Source organism: Danio rerio, chromosome 7 (genome assembly GCF_052040795.2).
Source record: "Danio rerio strain M-AB ecotype USA chromosome 7, GRCz13ab, whole genome shotgun sequence".
Classification (NCBI taxonomy): Eukaryota; Metazoa; Chordata; class Actinopteri; order Cypriniformes; family Danionidae; genus Danio; species Danio rerio.
The window spans coordinates 14,785,664-14,806,436 of NC_141027.1; the positions used below are offsets into that span (position 1 = coordinate 14,785,664).

Genomic DNA, 20,773 nt, shown 5'->3' on the forward strand with positions numbered 1-20,773 from the left:
CCTATGGCTCTTAAGCCACATGTGGCTCTTTGACCAAAAATACGTGGCTCTCCAGCTGTCTTCCTTCAATATTGTTTACCATTTAAAAAAACTATAACCATTACTGAAAATAAGTTTCCTATTAAAAATACAATTACAATCCTATTTTAAATTGTAATTTTATACCTGTAATGTCATCTGCTTTGCAAGCATCATGCACCTCTTTCTTTAATTCTACACCAATTGTATTGAGCAGCTGATGACATGATGCACTAAAGTAAACATTTCAAGCACATCGCTTTGATCGTAGCCTTTAGAGAACAGCCAATGCTGATCACATTAGTGTTATCGTACGCATCAAGTGATTACAATCTATTCATTTTTTTCTTTCATTACTCAGTGACGTACCACAGTTTGGGAAACACTGCTCTAGAGTACTTTTAAAAGGTCAACTATTTACTCATACTTTTAGTTATATTTACAACAGATATACACTACTTTCACTATATTTTTAGGCAAGTAATGGTACTTTTACCTAAGTATGATTTTTCAGTACTCTTTCCACCGCTAAGTAAAAATAAAAAGTTGTCAGAAAAATAAATAGTGGAGAAAAGTATACCAGAAAAATCTACTTAACTACAGTAACAAAGTATCTGTACTTCATTACTTCCCATCTCTGCTTATATAAATACTGATAATAAAAAAAAAAACTAATGACACTAATAACTTGTGACTTCAAAATAAATGAATTACACTGGATAATTCTGTTCGCAATCATGTTTGCTGTGATCTAGATCTGCAAGATATCAGTGTTGCTCACAGTAACCTGACAGTGCTGGAGGGAGGAAACGTGACACTTAGCTGTAACGGCTCGGGTTCTCCGGTACCTGAAGTGGACTGGGCTGTGAAGGGCCTTCACTCCATCAACACACACCAGGTGAACACCATACATCCCACATCCCAATCGATTAACCTTATTTGCATTCGAACCGTGCCATAATGCGTCTTTGTCTGCCCTCCAGTCGACTGTCTACTTGCCCAACACTCACTCCATCAACCTGACGCTGGTTAACGTGAGCAGAGACGACAATGGATTTGTTCTGACCTGCATCTCGGAGAATGTGGTCGGGATGAACAACGTGTCCCTTCAGCTGTCTGTGCTCTGTACGTATATTTAGCATGTTTACAGATTTCTCCATATCTCTTAATGTTGCATGTAGTGAGATGTGTCAGATTATGTGGTTTGAAGAGGAAAGAAATGCTCGTTCTTTTAGCGATCAAGATACCATGGCTCATTTTTCAATCCAAATATGTACCCTGTACTACATTTTCTTGCCATTTTGTTTTCACAAATCAACCAGAGAGCGCAGTGAACAGTTTTGACAATCTCACATACATTATTGGGCACATTTTCTCATTTGTGCTATTTTTCGTAAATTTGCTGTAAACATTTCTGCACATGTTACGTCCTTCTAGTCCACATCCATGAGAGAAGCTAGTCAGTTTGTCGTCATGCATAAAATATCAGCTTAATAATGACTGACCCACCAGCCCCTTCCCTAAACCCAACCCATAGTGTTTTCAAACGCAATCTACAAGAAAAAAGCCATCGTGGCCAGTGCTTCTGTGGTCTCACACTGCTATTTTGGGTTTTGTTTATATTGGTTTCTGGATCTGTCCTCAGCCAGCTACTAAACCAAAGTAGCACAAACCAGTCACACCAGAAAACCTGTTCATATGGAGGTAAGCAGTCAGCGGTACCGCACAGTAATGTTAGTTGTACAGATAAAATGCAGCCATGTGTACCCATGAACACATACTGTATTTCTCAGTTCTCAGAAATGTACCCCTGGGCCCATACTGCTAATGTGATGCCATTTTGCACCAATGTGTTGCCACAGAGCACCTTAAACTCATTGCATGTTTTTATTTAAACATTTTTTAAAGAGTTTTATAATATATTATAGTGATCAATTATGTTATGCCACAATCTATTAAATTAATTCGTAAATTAGAGGAAAACTATAAATAGCTACATCAGTAAAAGTTTACAGTAACAGTAGCTTGTTGCATATTCACGTTAGCATTCAAACTGTATAAACTATTTTTACTATATTAAATTCGGCAATAACTGGAAGCTCCGACCGTTTTTTTTTTTTCCGTATTGTGATTCAGTTCCTAGAGAAACAATATAATAAATGAGAAAACAGTGTGCAAAGTTTGTTTGTATTTTTTGTTACCGTGAGCTTATTGGATGTAGTAAGGTAGGCATTTCATTCAAAAGATCAAGAAATGGGTTTGAGGAGAGTTATTACAACCTACAGACACCTCCTGCTCACAATTTTTACTTGTTGTCAAAGTTTACATCATATTACTTTGATATCTACAGTTAAAGTCAGATTTATTAGCCCCCTTAATTATTAGACCCTCTTGAAATTAGTTGATTAATGAACTTTACTTAAAATGGCAAAATACTTCTGTAAAAAAAAAAAATTTGAGCTATTTTCTGTAAAATTATTATTTTTTTTTTTACATTGTGGCTTATTGACCTTATTCTACAAAGTGCGCTCGTTTTTGCGACTGTTTTAGAACTTCCGATACAGCTGCCTATGGGAGAAATAATTGGGAATAATAAACGGTAGAAAATGATCAAACTAGGATTGAGCGATGTCGACCAGTTTGGCATCGTATGATGTCTAATGTGAAACATTGCGATGGACAATGGCATCGTCGTTATAGGTGGGGTTTTAATTATTAATTATTTGTAGTCTACAAATGAATCTTTGTAGCCTACCGTTTTAATTACCTGACCCGTATGGTCTTTGTTTTACCCATAAACAAATCATAAATAAATAAAGATAAGTTGCACACAAATTACCACCTGTCAATCACTTTTTCCGCGGGAGGGCGGTCAGTAAAGAGGTTTTTACAAAAAGTACAAGTGTAAAAGTGAAAGACTGAAGCAGTGTACTGACGCTGTGACACATTACCTGATAGATTCAAAAAACCGAAGAGTCGTTGGATAGAGACAAGATTAATTTAATATCACGTTTAACAACTATAGTGAGACGCGATCCAGTGGTACATCCTTGATAAACTCTCCGACATGCACTGCTCTCTCAAGCTCAGACGAGCACATGACAGTGTGTGTGTGTGTGGTCAAGTGATGTGCGTTTTCAGTGGACGGAGGGCTGTTTAGAAATGCTAGGTAAAACACAATGTGGATGTGGATCATTTCCTTTCTAAAATGGCATTTTAAAACTAAGACATATTAGTGTAAACGGAGCCTAAGTGTGTATTTATCGCGAGCGGGTTTGCGAGAGCAGGGCAGAGGTTCAGGGATGCCGGCTCAGCATCGTGTTGTCTATTGGACAATGGCATCGTCTATCGGCTCAACCCTAGATCAAACTACTTGCCCTACAAACAAGTGTTTGCATGACAATACATGTAAAATAGAATAATATAAGAAGAAAATATTCGTTTGCAACATCAAGCATAACAAGCTGTTTTAAACCTCTAAAAATGAATGGAAGTGAATGAGAGCTGAAGTCTCAAGCCAAAAAGATTCAAATGGCTGCGCCCTCTCGTACATATAAGAGAATAAGGTGAATAAAATGATTCAAAATTACTCTAAATAATTACTGGTCTAGTCAATTTTATCAGACCACTTTGTAAATCTCTATATTAAACACATAATAAAACTGCACAATTAATTCATGTTGCAAACTTTAACGCACATAACACCATCCTCCCTTATGAAAAAATATGGACACATTTAAAAATAAAGCAAGGTACTAAATGAATTGATAAACCAATTAACAGCTCTGAACCTGTAAGCCTTAGTGTTAATTTAATCAGAGGCCGCGTGTGCGTTTGGGGAGTGTGTGAGGTTGTGATACATACATAAAAATAGACCACCTTCCCTGCGCTGTGTTAAACTGGGTTAAACAGGTATATGATGAGAACGAACTGCAGGCTGAACTGAATCTGCAACAACTTTTCGGTGTTTTAATAAGAACGGAAGATCTTTCTCTCATTTTTTAAGACGCTGATATGATCTGACACGCAGGCATCATTATGTTCATTAAACAGCACATGGTTTTAAGACAGCGAGTAGATGAAAAAGCAGTACATTTGATCAGTCTGCTGACTAATGACTTTGACGTTAAATTGAAATGACAGCAGCAAGATTTGCTGGCTCTAAGTAGAAAAATTGTCAAGTTTGGATTTGATAACCAAGTACAGGGTCTTGTCTTCATTAAAGAAGAATAATGAAAGATTCCTGATGGTTATAATCCTTTTATATGAAGAACTGTCATATATTTAGCTTTTTATTCTGTTAATATATCTGTACTGATAGTATAGAAAATATTTGAAACGTAATATGTGACCTTAGACCACAATTTAAGTTACTTAAGGGCCAAATTTGGGATCTGAGGTTTATGCATAACTTGAAAGTTGACTAAGCTTTGGAAATCTGAGAGTTCAAAAGAAAAAGGCCACACTTTATTGATGGTCCGTTTGTTGAATTTAAGTTAAATTGCATCTATATGCCAACTAATTCTCATTAGATTAAAAAAACTGTCTGTTGAAGGAGCAGTATCAACAAATATTAAGCAGTCAGTCTACTAATACTCAAATGGATCATCAAAATAAAGCGTTACCAAAATATTGAGATAAGTTGACTATGTGTTTGTGCATGCTGTGTGTGTGTGCGTAAAAATGGTATTTATATATTATTACTTAAGAAAATGTTACGAATCTAAAATGAAAATAAATGAATGTATACACAATACATTACACACATCCATATACAGTGCCCAGCATAATAGAGTACAGCTCATTTAAAAAATGATCATTTGTATCCACTTCTCAGTGAATATAGGCAATGTATTTTGGTGCATTTAAACAAAACAGATATATTTCGTAAAATAATATTTAAGTCACCAAATATATTTAGAAATTGAAATATAATACTACTAAATTCAAGCAAAATATTGGAAAATTACAACCTACAAAATTTAAACAATTTTTTATTTTATTTTTTGTTTCTCTTGATTTTTCCTCTTTTTTTATTTGTATTTAATATTTTTCTTTAACATATACAGTTGAAGTCAGCATTTTTAGCCCCCCTGAATTATTAGCGCCCCTGTTTATTCCCCCCCCCCCCCCCCTCTTTCTGTTTAATGGAGGGAAGATTGTTCAGCACATTTCTAAGCATAATAGTTTTAAAAACCTATTTCTAATAACTGATTTATTTTATCTTTGCCATGATTACAGTGAATAATATTTTACTTGATATTTTTCAAGACACTTCTATAAAGCTTAAATTGACATTTAAAGGCTTAACTATGTTAATAAGGTAAACTAGGTAGGTTAGAGTAATTAGGCAAGTTATTGTATAACGATGGTTTGTTCTGTAGATTATCGAAAAAAATTAGCTTAAAGGGGCTAATCATTTTGACCTTAAAATATTTTTATAAAATTAAAAACTGCTTTTATTCTAGCCGAAATAAAACAAATAAGACTTTCTCCAGAAGAAAAAATATTATCAGACATACTGTCAAAATTTCCCTGCTCTGTTAAAAATCATTTGGGAAATATTTAAAAAAGAAGAAAAAAAATCGAAAGGGGGCTAATAATTCTGACTTCAACTCTACATTTTGGTATACTTGTTTTTGGACCATTATTGTAAGTTATTTTGTTAGATTAGCTCCAGATTTGGCCTCATTATTGACTAATCTTATGTATATGCACAAATATAATATTGTATAGCTTTCTATTAAAATATGAATTTAAAAGAGATTTGTGAGGGGTGTACTTATATATGCTGAGCACTGTACATGCATGCATACATGCTGACTTACAGTGTCCTCCACACTTATTGGCACCCCTGTTTAAGATGTGTTAAAAGCAGTCAAATAAATTCATTTTTTTATTGCAAAAGCATATATTAACTTAATTTAATAATAATTTTAAAAATCCAGAACTATATATATATATATATATATATATATATATATATATATATATATATATATATATATATATATATATATATATATATATATATTTTTTTTTTTTTTTTTTTTTTTTTTTTTTTTTGTGATTTTTCTTTTTTAAATATTTCCTAAATTATGTTTAAGAGAGCAAGGAAATATTCACAGTATGTCTAATAATATTTTTTGTTTTGAAGAAAGTCTTATTTGTTTTATTCCGGCTAAAATTTAAAGCAGTTTTTATTTTTTTAAAACCATTTTAAGGACAAAATTATTAGCCCCTTTAAGCGATATACTATTTTGATAGACTACAGAACAAACCATCGTCATACAATGATTTGCCTAATTACCTTAACCTGCCTAGTTAACCTAATTAACCTAGTTAAGCCTTTAAATGTTACATAAGCTGTATAGAAGTGTCTTGAAAAATATCTAGTCAAATAGTATTTACTGCCATCATGGCAAAGATAAAATAAATTGGTTATTAGAAATTAGTGGTTAAACTATATTATGTTTAGTAATGTGTTGAGAAAATCTTCTCTCCGTTAAACAGAAGATGGGGGAAAAATAAACAAAAACTTCCAGTTTCCTTGCGATATAAATATGATGCGTCACCGAGGCTTTTCCTCTCATCATCTTTTCAACATGGCAAAGATATGAGAAAACACCACTGAAGGAAAGCAGATGTGTGTCAACTTTTATAAGTCAGGGAATGGCTACAAAAAAATAGCCACTTAGTGAATGTCATTGAGTGGCCCAGCCAGAGCCCAGACCTAAATCCTATTGAACATTTCTGAAGAGATCTGAAAATGGCTGTACACTGTTGCTTCCCATCCAACCTGATAGAGCTTGAGAGGTACTGCAAAGAGGAATAGGCAAAAATTCCCAAAGACAGGTGTGCCAAGCTTGTGGCATCATATTTAAAAAGACTTGAGGCTGTAATTGCTGCCAAAGTAATTGCATCAACAAAGTATTGAGCAAAGAATAAATAAATAAGTGTACAATATCAGTACAGACATATATGATTTTCGTGTTTCTTTTTTTAATAAAGTCAAGACCCTGTACTTAGCTAAATGAAAAAGGTTGATACTGGACAATCATTTCTAAAGATGTGATTTGAGATGCACAATAATTGAATACAGCATCTAAATAAATAAATAAATAAATAAATAAACAAACAAACAGATAAATATATAATAAATAAATAAATAAATAAATAAATAAATAAATAAATAAATAAATAAATAAATAAATAAATAAATAAATAAATAAATAAGAATAAATAAATAAATAAACAAAACAAGCTAAAAAATAAATGATTAAATAATTAAGTAAGTATTTATGTATGCAATATCAGTCCAGACATATTCGATTTTAGAATAAGAAACAAAATGTTACCAGAATAAATAGCTAAATATATTACAGTTTCTTATATAAAATGATTATAACCATCAGGAATCTTTCAATATTCTTCTTTAATAAAGACAAGACCCTCTACTTGGCTATTAGAATAAGGTTGGTACTGGACAATCAGTTCTAAAGATGGGATTTGAGATGCACCATTATTGGATACAGCCTCAAAAACTAATAAATAAATAAATAAATAAACAGATAAATATATAATAAATAAATGAATAAATAAACAAACAAACAGATAAATATATAATAAATAAATGAATAAGAATAAATAAATAAACAAATAAACAGATAAATAATAAATAAATAAATAAATAAATAAATAAATAAATAAATAAATAAATAAATAAATAAATAAGAAATAAGAATAAATAAATAAGTTCGAAGTACGTAAGTATGTATGTATGTATGTATGTATGTATGTATGTATGTATGTATGTATGTATGTATGTATGCAATATCAGTCCAGACATATCCGATTTTAGAATAAGACACAGAAAATTACTTGAATAAATAGCTAAATATCTTACAGTTCCTTTTATAAAAGGATTATAACCATCAGGAATCTTTCATTATTCTTCTTTAATAAAGACAAGACCCTCTACTTGGCTATACAAATATGGTCGAAACTGGACAATCAGTTGTAAAGATGTGATTTGAGATGCAATTGGATACAGCCTCCAAATAGTTAGTCTCTGCTCCACTCAACCATATTAATAATGCCAACAAAAAAGGGCTCCGTTTGGGAATTCAGCATTCTGCTCACAAAAGCACAGGAATACGAGATGCACATATGTGATGTGCTCTCCTCATTTCTCCTGGTGGGATTGCAGCAGGACTCTCTAAATGACAGGCCGAGAGCAAGGGTGCTGCTGCATGCATGCTGAGTCTAAAACACATGTCATCTGTTTAGACGAGGCGCTCGACAGGAGGGATCCATCTCTCGTCTGGTCTCATCAGTCAGCCCAGCGCAAATCACTGCGGCTGGCAATAATGATGCTCCTCATTTGAATGACAAACCAGTGCGCAGTGTCGGACCAGACTTTTTTTTTTCTTTTTTGTGCTCTTTAGAATGGTGGACCATAATATATGGTCTGTGACAGCAAGATTACGAGCTGTCCCTCTGTCAATTTATGTGCTGTCTGTTTTTCATTGAAGAGCCAAATTGGGGACATATAAGTGTGCATTAGCATAATCATAGGCTTGAAACAATAGTTTAAATGTCCTGGCTTATACTTAACCTGAAATGTTTTTTCAATAGACATTTTAATTGAAGGAGTAGAGATTTTACTCACTGTTGTTGCTGTCATCGTAATGTTGTTTATCTTTTCATTTCTGTAAAAGGAAAAACAAAATGGCATAAGACGTTAAGCAGGATTTCTCTATATGACTTTGACTGTATGCAGTGTTACTATTACAGTCGCTAATGTTAAAAATATATTCAGGCACACTGGTGCAACTGACCAAATCGGAGCTCAATAAAGATGATGAGATTAAAAATCTACATTGCCCAAATAAAAATAAGTGTACTTTATGTTGCTTTGTAACTACAGATGGTATAGATCATGAAAAACCCAAATGTGTGCACTGTTCATGCATTTTTTATTCGTTTTTTTTAATAGATTCACAGGCAAGCGAGGGTTTTGCTATCTGACTGGAATATGTGATCCCACAGTATGGTTACTTGCTACTGCCTGATGACCCCTTTGTACTCCTAAATATAACTATTGTATATGTTTATTTAGCAGCAAAAATAAGTATTGTCAGCTGTATCTGCCTACTTTAATTAAACTTTGAGAATTCAATTGGGTTAAGGTCAGGGGATTGAGCTGCCCACTCCATCCCCTCGAACCTTTTTTTCCCCCTAAAACAAAGTTGTTGCCTGGTAAACAGTACAGGCCCAAAATCACAGAATGAGAAAAGTTAAATTCATCAACCATAATAGCTGCGTCCCAAATGGCACACTATACACTATGCACTCATGCACTATGTACTTATGCACTTACACACTCAACAGGATAGTATATGTATGTAGTGTCGTCCCAAATGGCACACTAATGTGTTTTTACTAAGCGGAAATTCAAACCGTTTCCCTGATGACGTTTGACGGTTGCCAAATCAGTGAAATAAACGACCGAATTATCAGATAATACCTGCCGTGAGTATTGCCGCATTCACCATCAGGAGGCGCTATAATCACTCTTGTAGGAGAATTTTGCTTTCACCATCCAAAATAAATAAAGTTATCCAACATGTGCATCAGATAGCTCCGCCCCTTCCGCTACGTGAGAAAACCTGCGGTCGTTGAGTGCGTGAAGTGTCCATCATTACACACTTCACTTTAGCGGCTGAATGAGTGCATCATCCGGGTAATTAAAGTGCACTTATTATTTTTAGAGTTTTCAGTGTGAACACACTACTTACACTACTTATACTACAAAATGGCGTAGAATAGTGCATAAGTATGCGATTTGGGACGCAGCTACAGAGTCTTTGGTCACTAAAATCTTGTTTCGGTTACAACTAATGAACACCAAATGCACAAGATAGCAGAACACACAAAAAAATGTTTACTTCATAACAGACTTTATGCCTTGCTTGTAAAATGATTTCCTTTTCCTGATAGCAAATGATGAAGTGTTATTTTTTGCTTTAGCTTCTAATTTGAAATAAAAAAAAATCTATTTAAATTGAAAAAGTAATGATATATAATGGATTTTGACATTTTTTTTGTTAGTATGTTTACATTACACAGTTATTTTGAGGGCAAAAATTTAATTCTCTGCACTCCTACAAAATAATTTTAAGGAATTATAAAATAACTGAAACTACTGAAAACAGAAACTACCCTTGTAAAAGCCTTGTCACCTTGTAAACGGAACATAGGCCCAAAATCACCATATAGAAAGACTTAACTTATTTATCAACCATAATGAGTCTTTGGTCACTACAATATTACATTGGTCACAATTAGCGAACACCAAAGTCACAAGGTAGCAGAACATCGAAAATTGAGTCTATTTCATAGCAGACTTGATACCTTGTCTGTAAAATTCTTTCCTTTGCCTAATAGCAAACGATCACACATTGCTGTAACTCACCCAAGTGTCCTTTTTCCTTTCTAGCTTCTCATTTGAAGTAAAGAAATGTAATGTTGTAATGGATTTCCTTCTCTGGCTTGTACGTATGCATTACCTGATTATTTTAAGGGCAAAACTATAATTCTCTGTACTCATAAATATGAATAAGTAATTTATAAAGTAACTAGTATTATGAACTGAAACTCTCTACTTTATTTAATCAATTAGTTTTCAATTGGGTTAAGATCAGGGGATTGAGCTGGCCACTCTATTACCTCAATCCTTTTTTCCCCTTAAAAACCCAAGATGTTGCCTGGTAAATGGCAATACTTCACTCTCCTTCCAAGCATAACACTTTTGTCAATGTTGGATTAGTTAAATCCATCAACCATAATCAGTCTTTGGTCACTACAATATTATATTGGTCGCAATTATTGAATACCTAATGCACAAGATGGCAAATCACCAAAAGAATAGTTTATTTTTGACTGATGCCTTGTTTGTAAAATTATTTCCTTTGCCTGATACAAATGATAAAGTGTCATTTTTTATTTAAACAATGAGGTTTCATTTAGGTTAAATAGTCCATGGATGAAAAATGATACTAAAACATTTATTCAATAACTAGTACTGTAAACTGAATATGCCTACTTTTTTCCAATTGGGTTAAGGTTAGGAAATTGAGCTGTCCACTCCATTACCTTGATCCCTTTTTCCCCCTAAACCCAGGTTGTTGCCTAGTAAACGGTACATAGGTCCAAAATCACAGTATAAAAAGTTCAATTCATGAGGTCTTGGGTCCCTACAGTATTATTACTCCAAAATGCACAAGTCGGCAGAATGCCAAAAAGTGTCTATTTCATAACAGACTTGATGCCTTGTTTGTAAAATTCTTTCCTTTGTCTGATAGCAAATGTTCCATGGGTGAAAATGCTGTGTGTTTCACTGATTAACACTGCTGCCAAGCATTCTGTCCTGTATCTGCTATACACAAAAGCCACTGTGTCTTTGTGAACTCAATTTTTCTCTCCTCATTTCAGTTCCTCCAGTAATCCTGAAGCTGGACGAGCCGGAGCGCCGCCATCACACCTGTATCGAGTTCACGGTGAGAGGTTTTCCTCATCCCACACTGCACTGGTTCTACAAGGGCCGCGAGATCCTGCAGAGTGAATATATCCGCATGGAGATGGACTACTACAAGGATTACTTAGAAGGCTGCTTGACTTTTGAGAACCCAACGCATTATGACAATGGAAATTACACGCTAGTGGCCACTAACTCTCTTGGATCGGTTAGCAAAACTGTCTTTGGCCATTTTCTTGATCCACCATTCATGGAGGATGACGGTAGGTCTGCATACTGTATTGTTTGTAATAAGGTATGATTGTATTCTTTATTAATTTGGATACAGTTCAGATGCCTTCTGAAATTTTCATACAGAATAAGCATTTTTTCCTCAGGCTACTGTGTGTAGGTTCAGTAATTTCACCATCATGGTAAGAATAGGTTCTTTTCATTGCCTTTAAAGTTAAATAACAGAACATAAACATAGAAAGCTGAGAAAAAAAATACTCATTTTAGAAGACATTTCAAATGGTACTTATCTGAACTGTCTGCCTACAGTAAAGGAACATTTTCAAATTTAAAGTCCCTGTGAAATAAAAATAACGTTTTTTTTAGATGTTAGTATCAGTATGTCAGTCTTATCTATAAGCTAGAGCGTTCAAAATCAGTGACAAAATTTGCATTAAGAAAATATAAACATTCCAAGCTTCTGCCTAAATGGATCAACAACTTTTATGACATCAGCTCATACTTCAATTTCTCATCAAATATTCTGACCAATCAAATGCTCCTCCATATCTGACATGACCCGCCTCCTTCAAGATGCTATTGCTGTATGCGCTTGAGCTCAAACACTCAGGGCCCTATCATACACCCGGCGCAATAAGGCACAAGATGTGTTTGGCACGATTTGTTGCTATTTTCAGAACAGCGCAACCCTAATTTGCACGTTTTGCACCATGTTGTTTGAATATCAAATCAGTTTGCTCCACTTTGTGGACTCATGAGTGTGCTGGTCCTAACAGAGGTGTGTTTAGGCACATTGTTGACGCATTGCTATTTTGAAAAACTGAAATAGACAGCGTCACTGACCATCTAAAAGCAGGTCTAAATTCCAGTACAGAGTGTGTTAGTTATGCATCTTTGTGGGTTTAAACGCTTACACATTGCTTAATACACACAGGATGTACAGCAATACACAAATATCTTTAAATATGAAAACAAATTAAAAGATTAAAATACAATACAAAAATGAATGTTTTCTACTTAAATATTAAAACCACTACCTCCATGCTTGATCTCGGGTGTCTTTTTCAGTTTATTAATGACAATTTGCATTTCATTCATTCATTGTCTTGTCGGCTTAGTCCCTTTATTATTCCGGGGTCGCCACAGCGGAATGAACCGCCAACCTATCCAGCAAGTTTTTACGCAGCGGATGCCCTTCCAGCCGCAACCCATCTCTGGGAAAGACAATTTGTATTTGTTTAATGTTATTAGTATTAATAGTGTTATTTATTAAATGCATATTTATATTTGTTTGAATAAAAACTAGTTTAGATTTGTCCACCGGTCGGATTTTGGAGACCTATACATTACCACATGGGGCATAAGAATAGGATGTGTATTTGGATATAACTCTGGAAATTAGAACATAATTTAGAAATAGTTTTGAAGCAAATCTTCGCACTTAACAAACTAAATTAAATATGTAGGATAATGGATGTCTTCAGTGGAGTGCATATAACACTGTTTCCTTATCCACAAGTAAAGGAGTAAAGAGTAAAAGTAAAGAGAAAGTAAAGAGGCTGAATGGAGAAGGCTTGTTCCTTACTCTCGTGGTGCAGATGGTCTGTTTAACTGTTTACTCATTAGTGAGGCATTCAGTTTTAACACTTACAAAGTCTGCCATGTAAATAGCAAATGCGCCATGGAGAGACTCTGATTGGTTTAATGCAGGTTATGCTCAAAACACACCCACAACTCATTAAAAGAACACGCACAACCCTGTTAGACAATGCACCAGGGCGCAGAACGTATTTTTCCGTACTTAAAATAGCAATAGTGAATTCGGACATGCCCTTAATGCTTTTGCGCCATAGGCTTTAGACTTTGTGCTTAGTTCGTTAAAATAGGGCCCTCAATGTTAAACCCAAACTTCACAGTTTTTTTTTAAGGAGGAGCTACTCTACGTCACTGTCTTCAAGTTTCAGCTCAAATTACGTCACACAATGAACAAAAATGCACATTTCAAAGCACTTCACGGGACCTTTAAATGAATAAATAAATAAAAATCTCTATATTTAAAAATACATATATTGATCAGCCTGATCTCACGAGGATACGCAAGTGTTTTACGTTTTGCCAGTTTATCGCCTAATTCTTACGGATTTGTACGAGTTCAATTGTATGAAAATGTATGGTTTTAAAAAGGAGGCGTGGCACCTAACCCAGCCCTAACCCCAACCATCATTGAGTGATGAGCAAATCATAATAAATAGTACGAACTAGATCATACGAATTCATACGAATTAGCCACTAAATCAAAAAGTTACAAATTGCCGTGAGATTGCGTTGATATTGATATATAAATATTACAAATATAACAACTCATATCAGAGAATTATTCACACATAAAGATATTGCATATATATACATTTTTAATCTTTATACATTTAAAAATACATATATAAACATAAATATTTTTATTAGCACTGTGCATTTGCAATGTTTTTCTTTTTTATTTCTCGATTTTTAATCGTTTGCTTCTCTCATTTCTCCTCTTATGCTGATCTTTAAGGAATAATGGAGTACAGTAAGTGAATCTTCTTTTTAACATAAATAAATAAAAAGTACAGAAAAAAACTTGTCCTTGTTAAAATCTAAACCAATATTTTACTTAAAATACACCAAAAAACAAGATCGTAAATACAACATTCAAGGATGTGATTAAACAATTCCCTTTTCAAAGCAGCTTCACATATAATAATAGCTCCAAAAACGTAAAACTTGGTAAACAAAAATAAGCAACATAGTAACCTTGTACCATATAATACTTGAAAATCTTCCTTATACTGTCCAGCAATGCTAAAAGAGAACACCATTAATGCTAGTTCACGGAGAAATCCTGCAGATGAGCTTCAGCACATATAAAAGCTCTGTGCGCCGCGAAGCAAAATTGTTTTTGGGTTTGTGATGCTGCAGTATGTGAGCCCTGCAGCACCTCTGCCATTATGACTCAATTAAACGCCAATTCCTCTCTGACACCTGTGAACAAGCCACACGGGTTTGCACAAAACCCTTCACAAATACTGCGCCTTACAGATAGTGTCATATATAGACTTAAACTGGAAATAGATTTGTCTAGTAATGAAAAGATATGATTCAATATACAACGCACAGGGGACCAGGACTAGTTTGCATGGTGGATTAAAGGGACAGTTCACCAAAAAATGAAAATTTACTTACTATTTACTCACTCTCAAGTAATTCCGAACTATTAAGAGTTTTTATATTCTTTTGATACATTAAAGAAGAATTTTTGGGAAAAGCTGAAAAGCTGTAAACATTGACTTCCATAATAAAAAGAAAATACTACAGAAGTTGATGGTTACAGGTTTTCATCATTCTTCAAAATATCTTAGGTGTTGAACAAAATAAAGAAACTAAAAAGATATAAAGGAAGATATTTTTGAGGAAAGCTAAAAAGCTGTAACCATTCACTTTTATAGTAGAAAAACAAATACTATAAAACTTATTGGTTACAGGGTTTCAGCATTCTTCAAAATATCTTCTTTAGTGTTCAACAGAATAAAGAAACTAAAGGGTATAAAAAGAAGATATTTTTGAGGAAAGCTGAAAAGCTGTAACCATTGACTTCTATAGTAAAAACAACTACTATAGAACTTAATGGTTACAGGTTTTCAGCATTCTTCAAAATATCTTCTTTGGTGTTCAACAAAATAAAAATAAAAAAATAAAAAGATATAAAATTGATATTTTGAGGAAAGCTGAAAATCTGTAACCATTCACTTATATAGTAGAAAAAGTAAATAGAAAAGTATACAAAAGGACCTTTTAATCATTTAATTCGATGAATTTGTCAGAAAGAAAATATTAATAACATAAAACAAATTAAAAGTAGTATAACTCCTTATTAGTGTAAATATTTTGCAGGCTAGAATAAGTATTTGCTTTATGTAAATATATCTGTTCATTCATAACTTGTATTTAGAATGCAATGTATATAAATTACTTTTGTTACATTTATTTAGATGCATTTGACAATAAGAAGATAATAATATTATAAAAAAAAATTAAAGTAGTATAACCCCTTATTGGTGTATATTTTTTTTCTATTTTGCAGACTAGAATATGTATTTCCTGTCTTTATATAAATATATATTTATTCATAACTCATATGTAGTATGCAAAGTACACAAAAGGGCTTTTTTTTTTACATTTAATTAAATGCATTTGTCAGCAATATATTAACTAAACAAGTTAAAAGTAGTATGACCATTATTAGCATATATTTGCAGGCTATAAGAAATATGTTTTTTGTGGAAATACATTTAATTGGATGCAAACAGCAAATTAGTAAATAGTCAGAAAATTGGTTCAGCTCTTTTCTACAGCAATGCAATTTTACATTATTTTAGGCTTATTTAAGTAAATTATTTACTTAACAATACTGCTCTGCATGCTGTAAGTCAGGGGTGTCCAAAGCCGGTCCTGGAAGGCCGGTGTCCTGCTGACTTTAGTTCCAACTTGTTTCAACACACCTGCCTGGAAGTTCCTGTATACCTTGTAAAAGCTTGATTAGCTTGTTCAGGTGTGTTTAATCAGGGTTGCAGCTAAACTCTCCAGGACACTGGCCCTTCGGGACCGAGTGTGGTCACCCCTGCTGTAAGTGAAAGCATCTTTTGGCCTCCTTAAAGCGATAGTTCACCAAAAAAACTAATATGTACAAAAATGTATGTGGTTTAAAAGCTGCATGAGTTTTTTTTTTTTAATATTTGAAACCCATTGACATCCATAATACACCGGGAAAAAAATATTCATTGGATTTACTAATTGTTTTAAGGTAAGTGGTTGCAAACAATTTGTATGGGCTGGATTTTAACAAACAAATCATGTTGAACATTACTAAATTGAATTTGTTTGTTTATATTCAGCCCATATAAATTGTTTGTAACCACTTACCCTAAAAAATACAATAAATAATTTTTTCCAGTGAAGGAAATGCTATGAAAGTCAATAGTTGCCTGTTTCCAAACATTCTTAAATTGTTAAATATTGAATATTATTATTATTTTTTCCTTTAATTGTACATTGTCTTTTCTTTTGCCCGTAGCTCCACCACCTGAGGATGAGGGGAAGAGACCTGAAGATTCATTTGGAGTAAGACATCCATTCTGTCTAAAAAAAAGGCTGACGTTTTCCTTTAATTTACAGAGTGTTTTTCAGCAGACGTACAGTAGCTGTGTCATTGACTGCTTTATTGCTTTTTTCTTGCTGTAGATGTCGATCGCTGTTGGTCTGGCTGGCTTCGGATGCGTCTTTCTCATTGTGATTTTCGTCCTCATCAACAAATACAGCAGACGCAACAAATTTGGAATAAAAGGTACGTGTAGAGCTTTTTTTTCCGAAGTCAACTTTTAAATCAAATATCTTGGGAAAATAAAATAGATATTTTGCTGGATGTGATTTTGATTAATCGGATTATGGTTTCTTTATATGGGGCGGCATGGTGGCTCATCGGTTAGCACTGTCGCCTCTAAAGCAAGAAGGTCACTGGTTCAAGTCCAGGCTGGGCCAGTTGGTATTGCTGTGTGGAGTTTGCTTGTTTGCTTGATATGTTTACCTCAAACACAGAACATTCAAACACTGCAATGCTTTTGCAGACTATGGATGTTAATGGTTACAGGTATCCAGTTTCCTTCTAAATGTCTTCTTTTGAGTTAAAGAGAAAAGTCAAACAGGTTTGGAACAAGTGAATGTTGAGAGAGTTTTAAGTTTTGGTGTAAACTCTTTAAGTCTTTTGAATATGTCAAACTGCTGTGATCAACCCATTGCAATGTTTTTTTTTCATTGAATATTAAATTACTGGAAGAGCTGCAGTTTATTTGGTATTATTATAGGTATATTTTATTTGTTTACTTTAATCCATTACTTTTTTATCCCTTTCATGCATGATTTATGAAAAACATTATCAGGATTTTATTGTTATTATTTTTATAACTTTAATTTGAAACTAAAATTGAAATCCATTTTCCTTTTTACAAAATGTTCTTTTATTTAAAAATTATTTAACTGTCGACATACGTGGACACCATGCAACAAAAGTGTAAAATGGGAAATAAAGAGGCAGTGGCGCAGTAGGTAGTGCTGTTGCCTCACAGTAAGAAGGTCGCTGGTTCGAACCTCGGCTTAGTCGGCGTGTCTGTGTGGAGTTTGCATGTTCTCCCTGCCATCGCGTGGGTTTCCTCCGGGTGCTCCGGTTTTCCCCATAGTCCAAGACATGCGGTACAGGTGAATTGGGTAAGCTAAATTGTCCGTAGTGTATGAGTGTGTATGTGGATAATTCCCAGAGATGGGTTGCGGCTGAAAGGGCATCCGCTGCGTTAAAACTTGCTGGATAAGTTGGCGGTTCATTCCGCTGTGGTGACCCCGAATTAATAAAGGGACTAAGCCGACAAAAAAAATGAATGAATGTTAATAATAATAATGCATTTTATTTAAAGGCGCCTTTCATGACACTCAAGGTCAACGTACAGGACAGCTAGAACAATCAATTGAAATAAAAATAGAAAACAATACAAACTTTTAAAATGCAGTCAGGTTAAAGTGAATAAGCTATTTTAAACAGATGTTTTGAGTTTGGATTTGAATTGAGAACGAGAGTCTAAATTACGGAGATCAGGAGGGATTGAATTCCAAAGCTGAGGAGCAGAGTGGTGGAAAAATCTACTCCACATGGTGACAAGGCGGACAGAGGGAACAGGGAGGTGAATGGAAGAAGAAGACCTGAGTGTTTGAGAAGGTGTGGCCATATGAACAAGATTAGCAAGGTATGAAGGAGCGAGATTGTGGATGGCTTTAAAAGTGAGTAGAAGTATTTTATAATTAATTCTGAAAAGAATGGGAAGCCAGTGAAGCTGTTGTAGAATTGGTATGATGTGACAGATAGAGGTTTTTTTGTGATAATGCGGGCTGCAGTGTTTTGTACCAGTTGTAATCTATGAAAAGTTTTTTAGGGAGGCCAAACAGAAGGGAGTTACAGTAATCTAAACGTGATGTGACTAAACTATGAGCAAGAATGGCAGCTGAATGAGGTGTGAGAGAAGGACGTAAACGATTTATATTTCGAAGGTGGAAATAGGCGGACCGGGTGACATTATTAAAATGTGCAGTGAATGAAAGGGTGCTGTCGAAGATGACCCCCAGACTCTTAACCTGAGGGGAGGGGGTAATGACAGAATCATCTGTAGGAATGGAAAAGCTATGTGATTTATTTAAAGTGGATCGTGTACCTATAAGGAGAAGTTCAGTTTTATTGTCATTTAATTTCTGGAAGTTTGAGGTGAACCAAGATTTGATGTCTGCAAAGCAATTAGTAAGGGCTGAAGGTGGGAGTTTGTGGTTGGGTTTGGTTGATAGGTAGAGCTGGGTGTCATCTGCGTAGCAATGAAAATGGATTTGGTCTTTGCAGAAAATATAACCAAATATAGCAGTTATTCTATTCATATCTGCTCATTTATTAAAAACTATAATAGTACAATATAATAACAATGAAACATATATTGTAAGAACAATAATAATAATAACAGTAGTTATATATATGTGCAGAAACGTTTGCAATATGGGTATGCCATTTTCTGGCACATGCTCATCACTGCTGTCACTGCCACTGTCCTCATTATTCTCAATTATTCTGTATTGACTTAGTGACCTATTCTTTCCCTGTTGAGAAGGCAAAATGCAAATTTGTTTCCATATGAATGTGTAAAATTGCCATTTACTGCTATAATATATAATTTTAAATGACTATTTATGTTGATACATTAGTTAAATGTCTGTTTAATTACAATATAAGACAATATTTAACATCTTTGAAAAAATAGATTTACTGTCAGGTTACAGAAAAAGGACTTTTATGCAGTCTGACTCCTCTGTTGCATGACGCCCACATACGGGGACAGTTGTTTTTTGGTGAATAAAAACTCAATTTTACCATAAATTTTATTTTACAAATTGCTTACATATTCATCATACTTTACTGTCCATACTAATATATTTTTTTTTACCTCAATTGACCTCCTTGAATGAAAGTTTTTCACAGGTATGTCTGAGGTATTTAGCACACGGCCATCACTGTCAGCCATCTTGGATTAATTACACAAGAGGTACTGCATTTGAATTGAAAAGTGTGTTCTATGCAGTATGAATGTAAGAAGCATTAATAGAATTCGGATGTACTACATCTGCCATTTTGTCATGGTCACGTGACCTACCTGCGTCAGTTGCATGGCTTCACTCCCATTCATGAATTCTCTTGTGGAGCATCATGGGCAGGGACGGAATCTGCAAACGTTTTTTTTGCTATTTCTGCGGAGAATTTCGGTAAAAATCTGCGGATTTCTTCGGAATTATTTTGGGAGTATCCAGCGGAGTATCATAACAAAAACCTTAATATATTAAATAAAAAGTAATAAATTACTGAATAAAAACTGAATAAATTCAGATTTACACATTTACTCAAGTAAATAAACAGAATTATTAATGGGCTAAAAATCTGCAGAAATTTGCGGAATTCTGCGAAAAATCTGCGGAATTCTGCGCGCACAGATTCCATGTGGGCCTAACCATGGGATAGCGCAGCATGCATGGGATGCGCACTTCAGAATTTCGCCGGTAGTAGTAAGTCATCCAGGCACTTCTCGCATTCTGATTTTTATAATTCTATGAATTCGAACGCACTACTCGGCTCGCATACTGATTTTAGCATACTGTATAGTATGAAAGTATGTGGTTTCGGACGCAGCCCAAGAGAGTAGCCACTGTGACAATACTGCTGACAGTCTATTGACACTGCCCTCAAGTGTCATTTTACCCTGATTGATGAACCTTAAATTAATTTAAATTAACTGTCCACAAATGTGGACACCATGCATGAAAGGGTTAAAGTAACTTACCCAGCACTGAAAATAAGCATTGAAAAATGTGATTTTA

At 34.2% G+C, this 20,773-nt stretch overlaps 1 protein-coding gene and 1 long non-coding RNA gene across 6 annotated transcripts in view; one reads left to right on the forward strand and one right to left on the reverse strand.

Moving 5' to 3' along the window:
• The window catches only part of LOC147835935 (uncharacterized), a 379,840-nt gene that overhangs the window by 184,742 nt on the left and 174,325 nt on the right, over positions 1-20,773 (reverse strand). Inside the window, exon 3 of the long non-coding RNA XR_015495462.2 lies at positions 8,690-8,729. This is a non-coding gene — a long non-coding RNA (uncharacterized LOC147835935). The remainder of the gene's footprint in view (positions 1-8,689; positions 8,730-20,773) is intronic.
• ntrk3b (neurotrophic tyrosine kinase, receptor, type 3b) overlaps positions 1-20,773 on the forward strand; it is a 296,050-nt gene that overhangs the window by 142,345 nt on the left and 132,932 nt on the right. For 2 of the 5 annotated variants that reach the window (XR_015495428.1, XM_087260709.1), the window contains exons 6-10: positions 774-916; positions 1,002-1,143; positions 11,515-11,835; positions 16,896-16,942; positions 17,063-17,165. Coding sequence is in view for 3 of the 5 variants with exons in the window: in XM_087260709.1 (XP_087116835.1) it covers positions 774-916; positions 1,002-1,143; positions 11,515-11,835; positions 16,896-16,942; positions 17,063-17,165 (756 nt within the window). In the remaining 2 variants the exon portion in view is untranslated. Of the gene's footprint in view, positions 1-773; positions 917-1,001; positions 1,144-11,514; positions 11,836-14,339; positions 14,355-16,895; positions 16,943-17,062; positions 17,166-20,773 lie in introns of all 5 variants that reach the window. The other 3 variants (XR_015495429.1, XM_087260711.1, XM_087260710.1) reach the window with 2 other exon arrangements.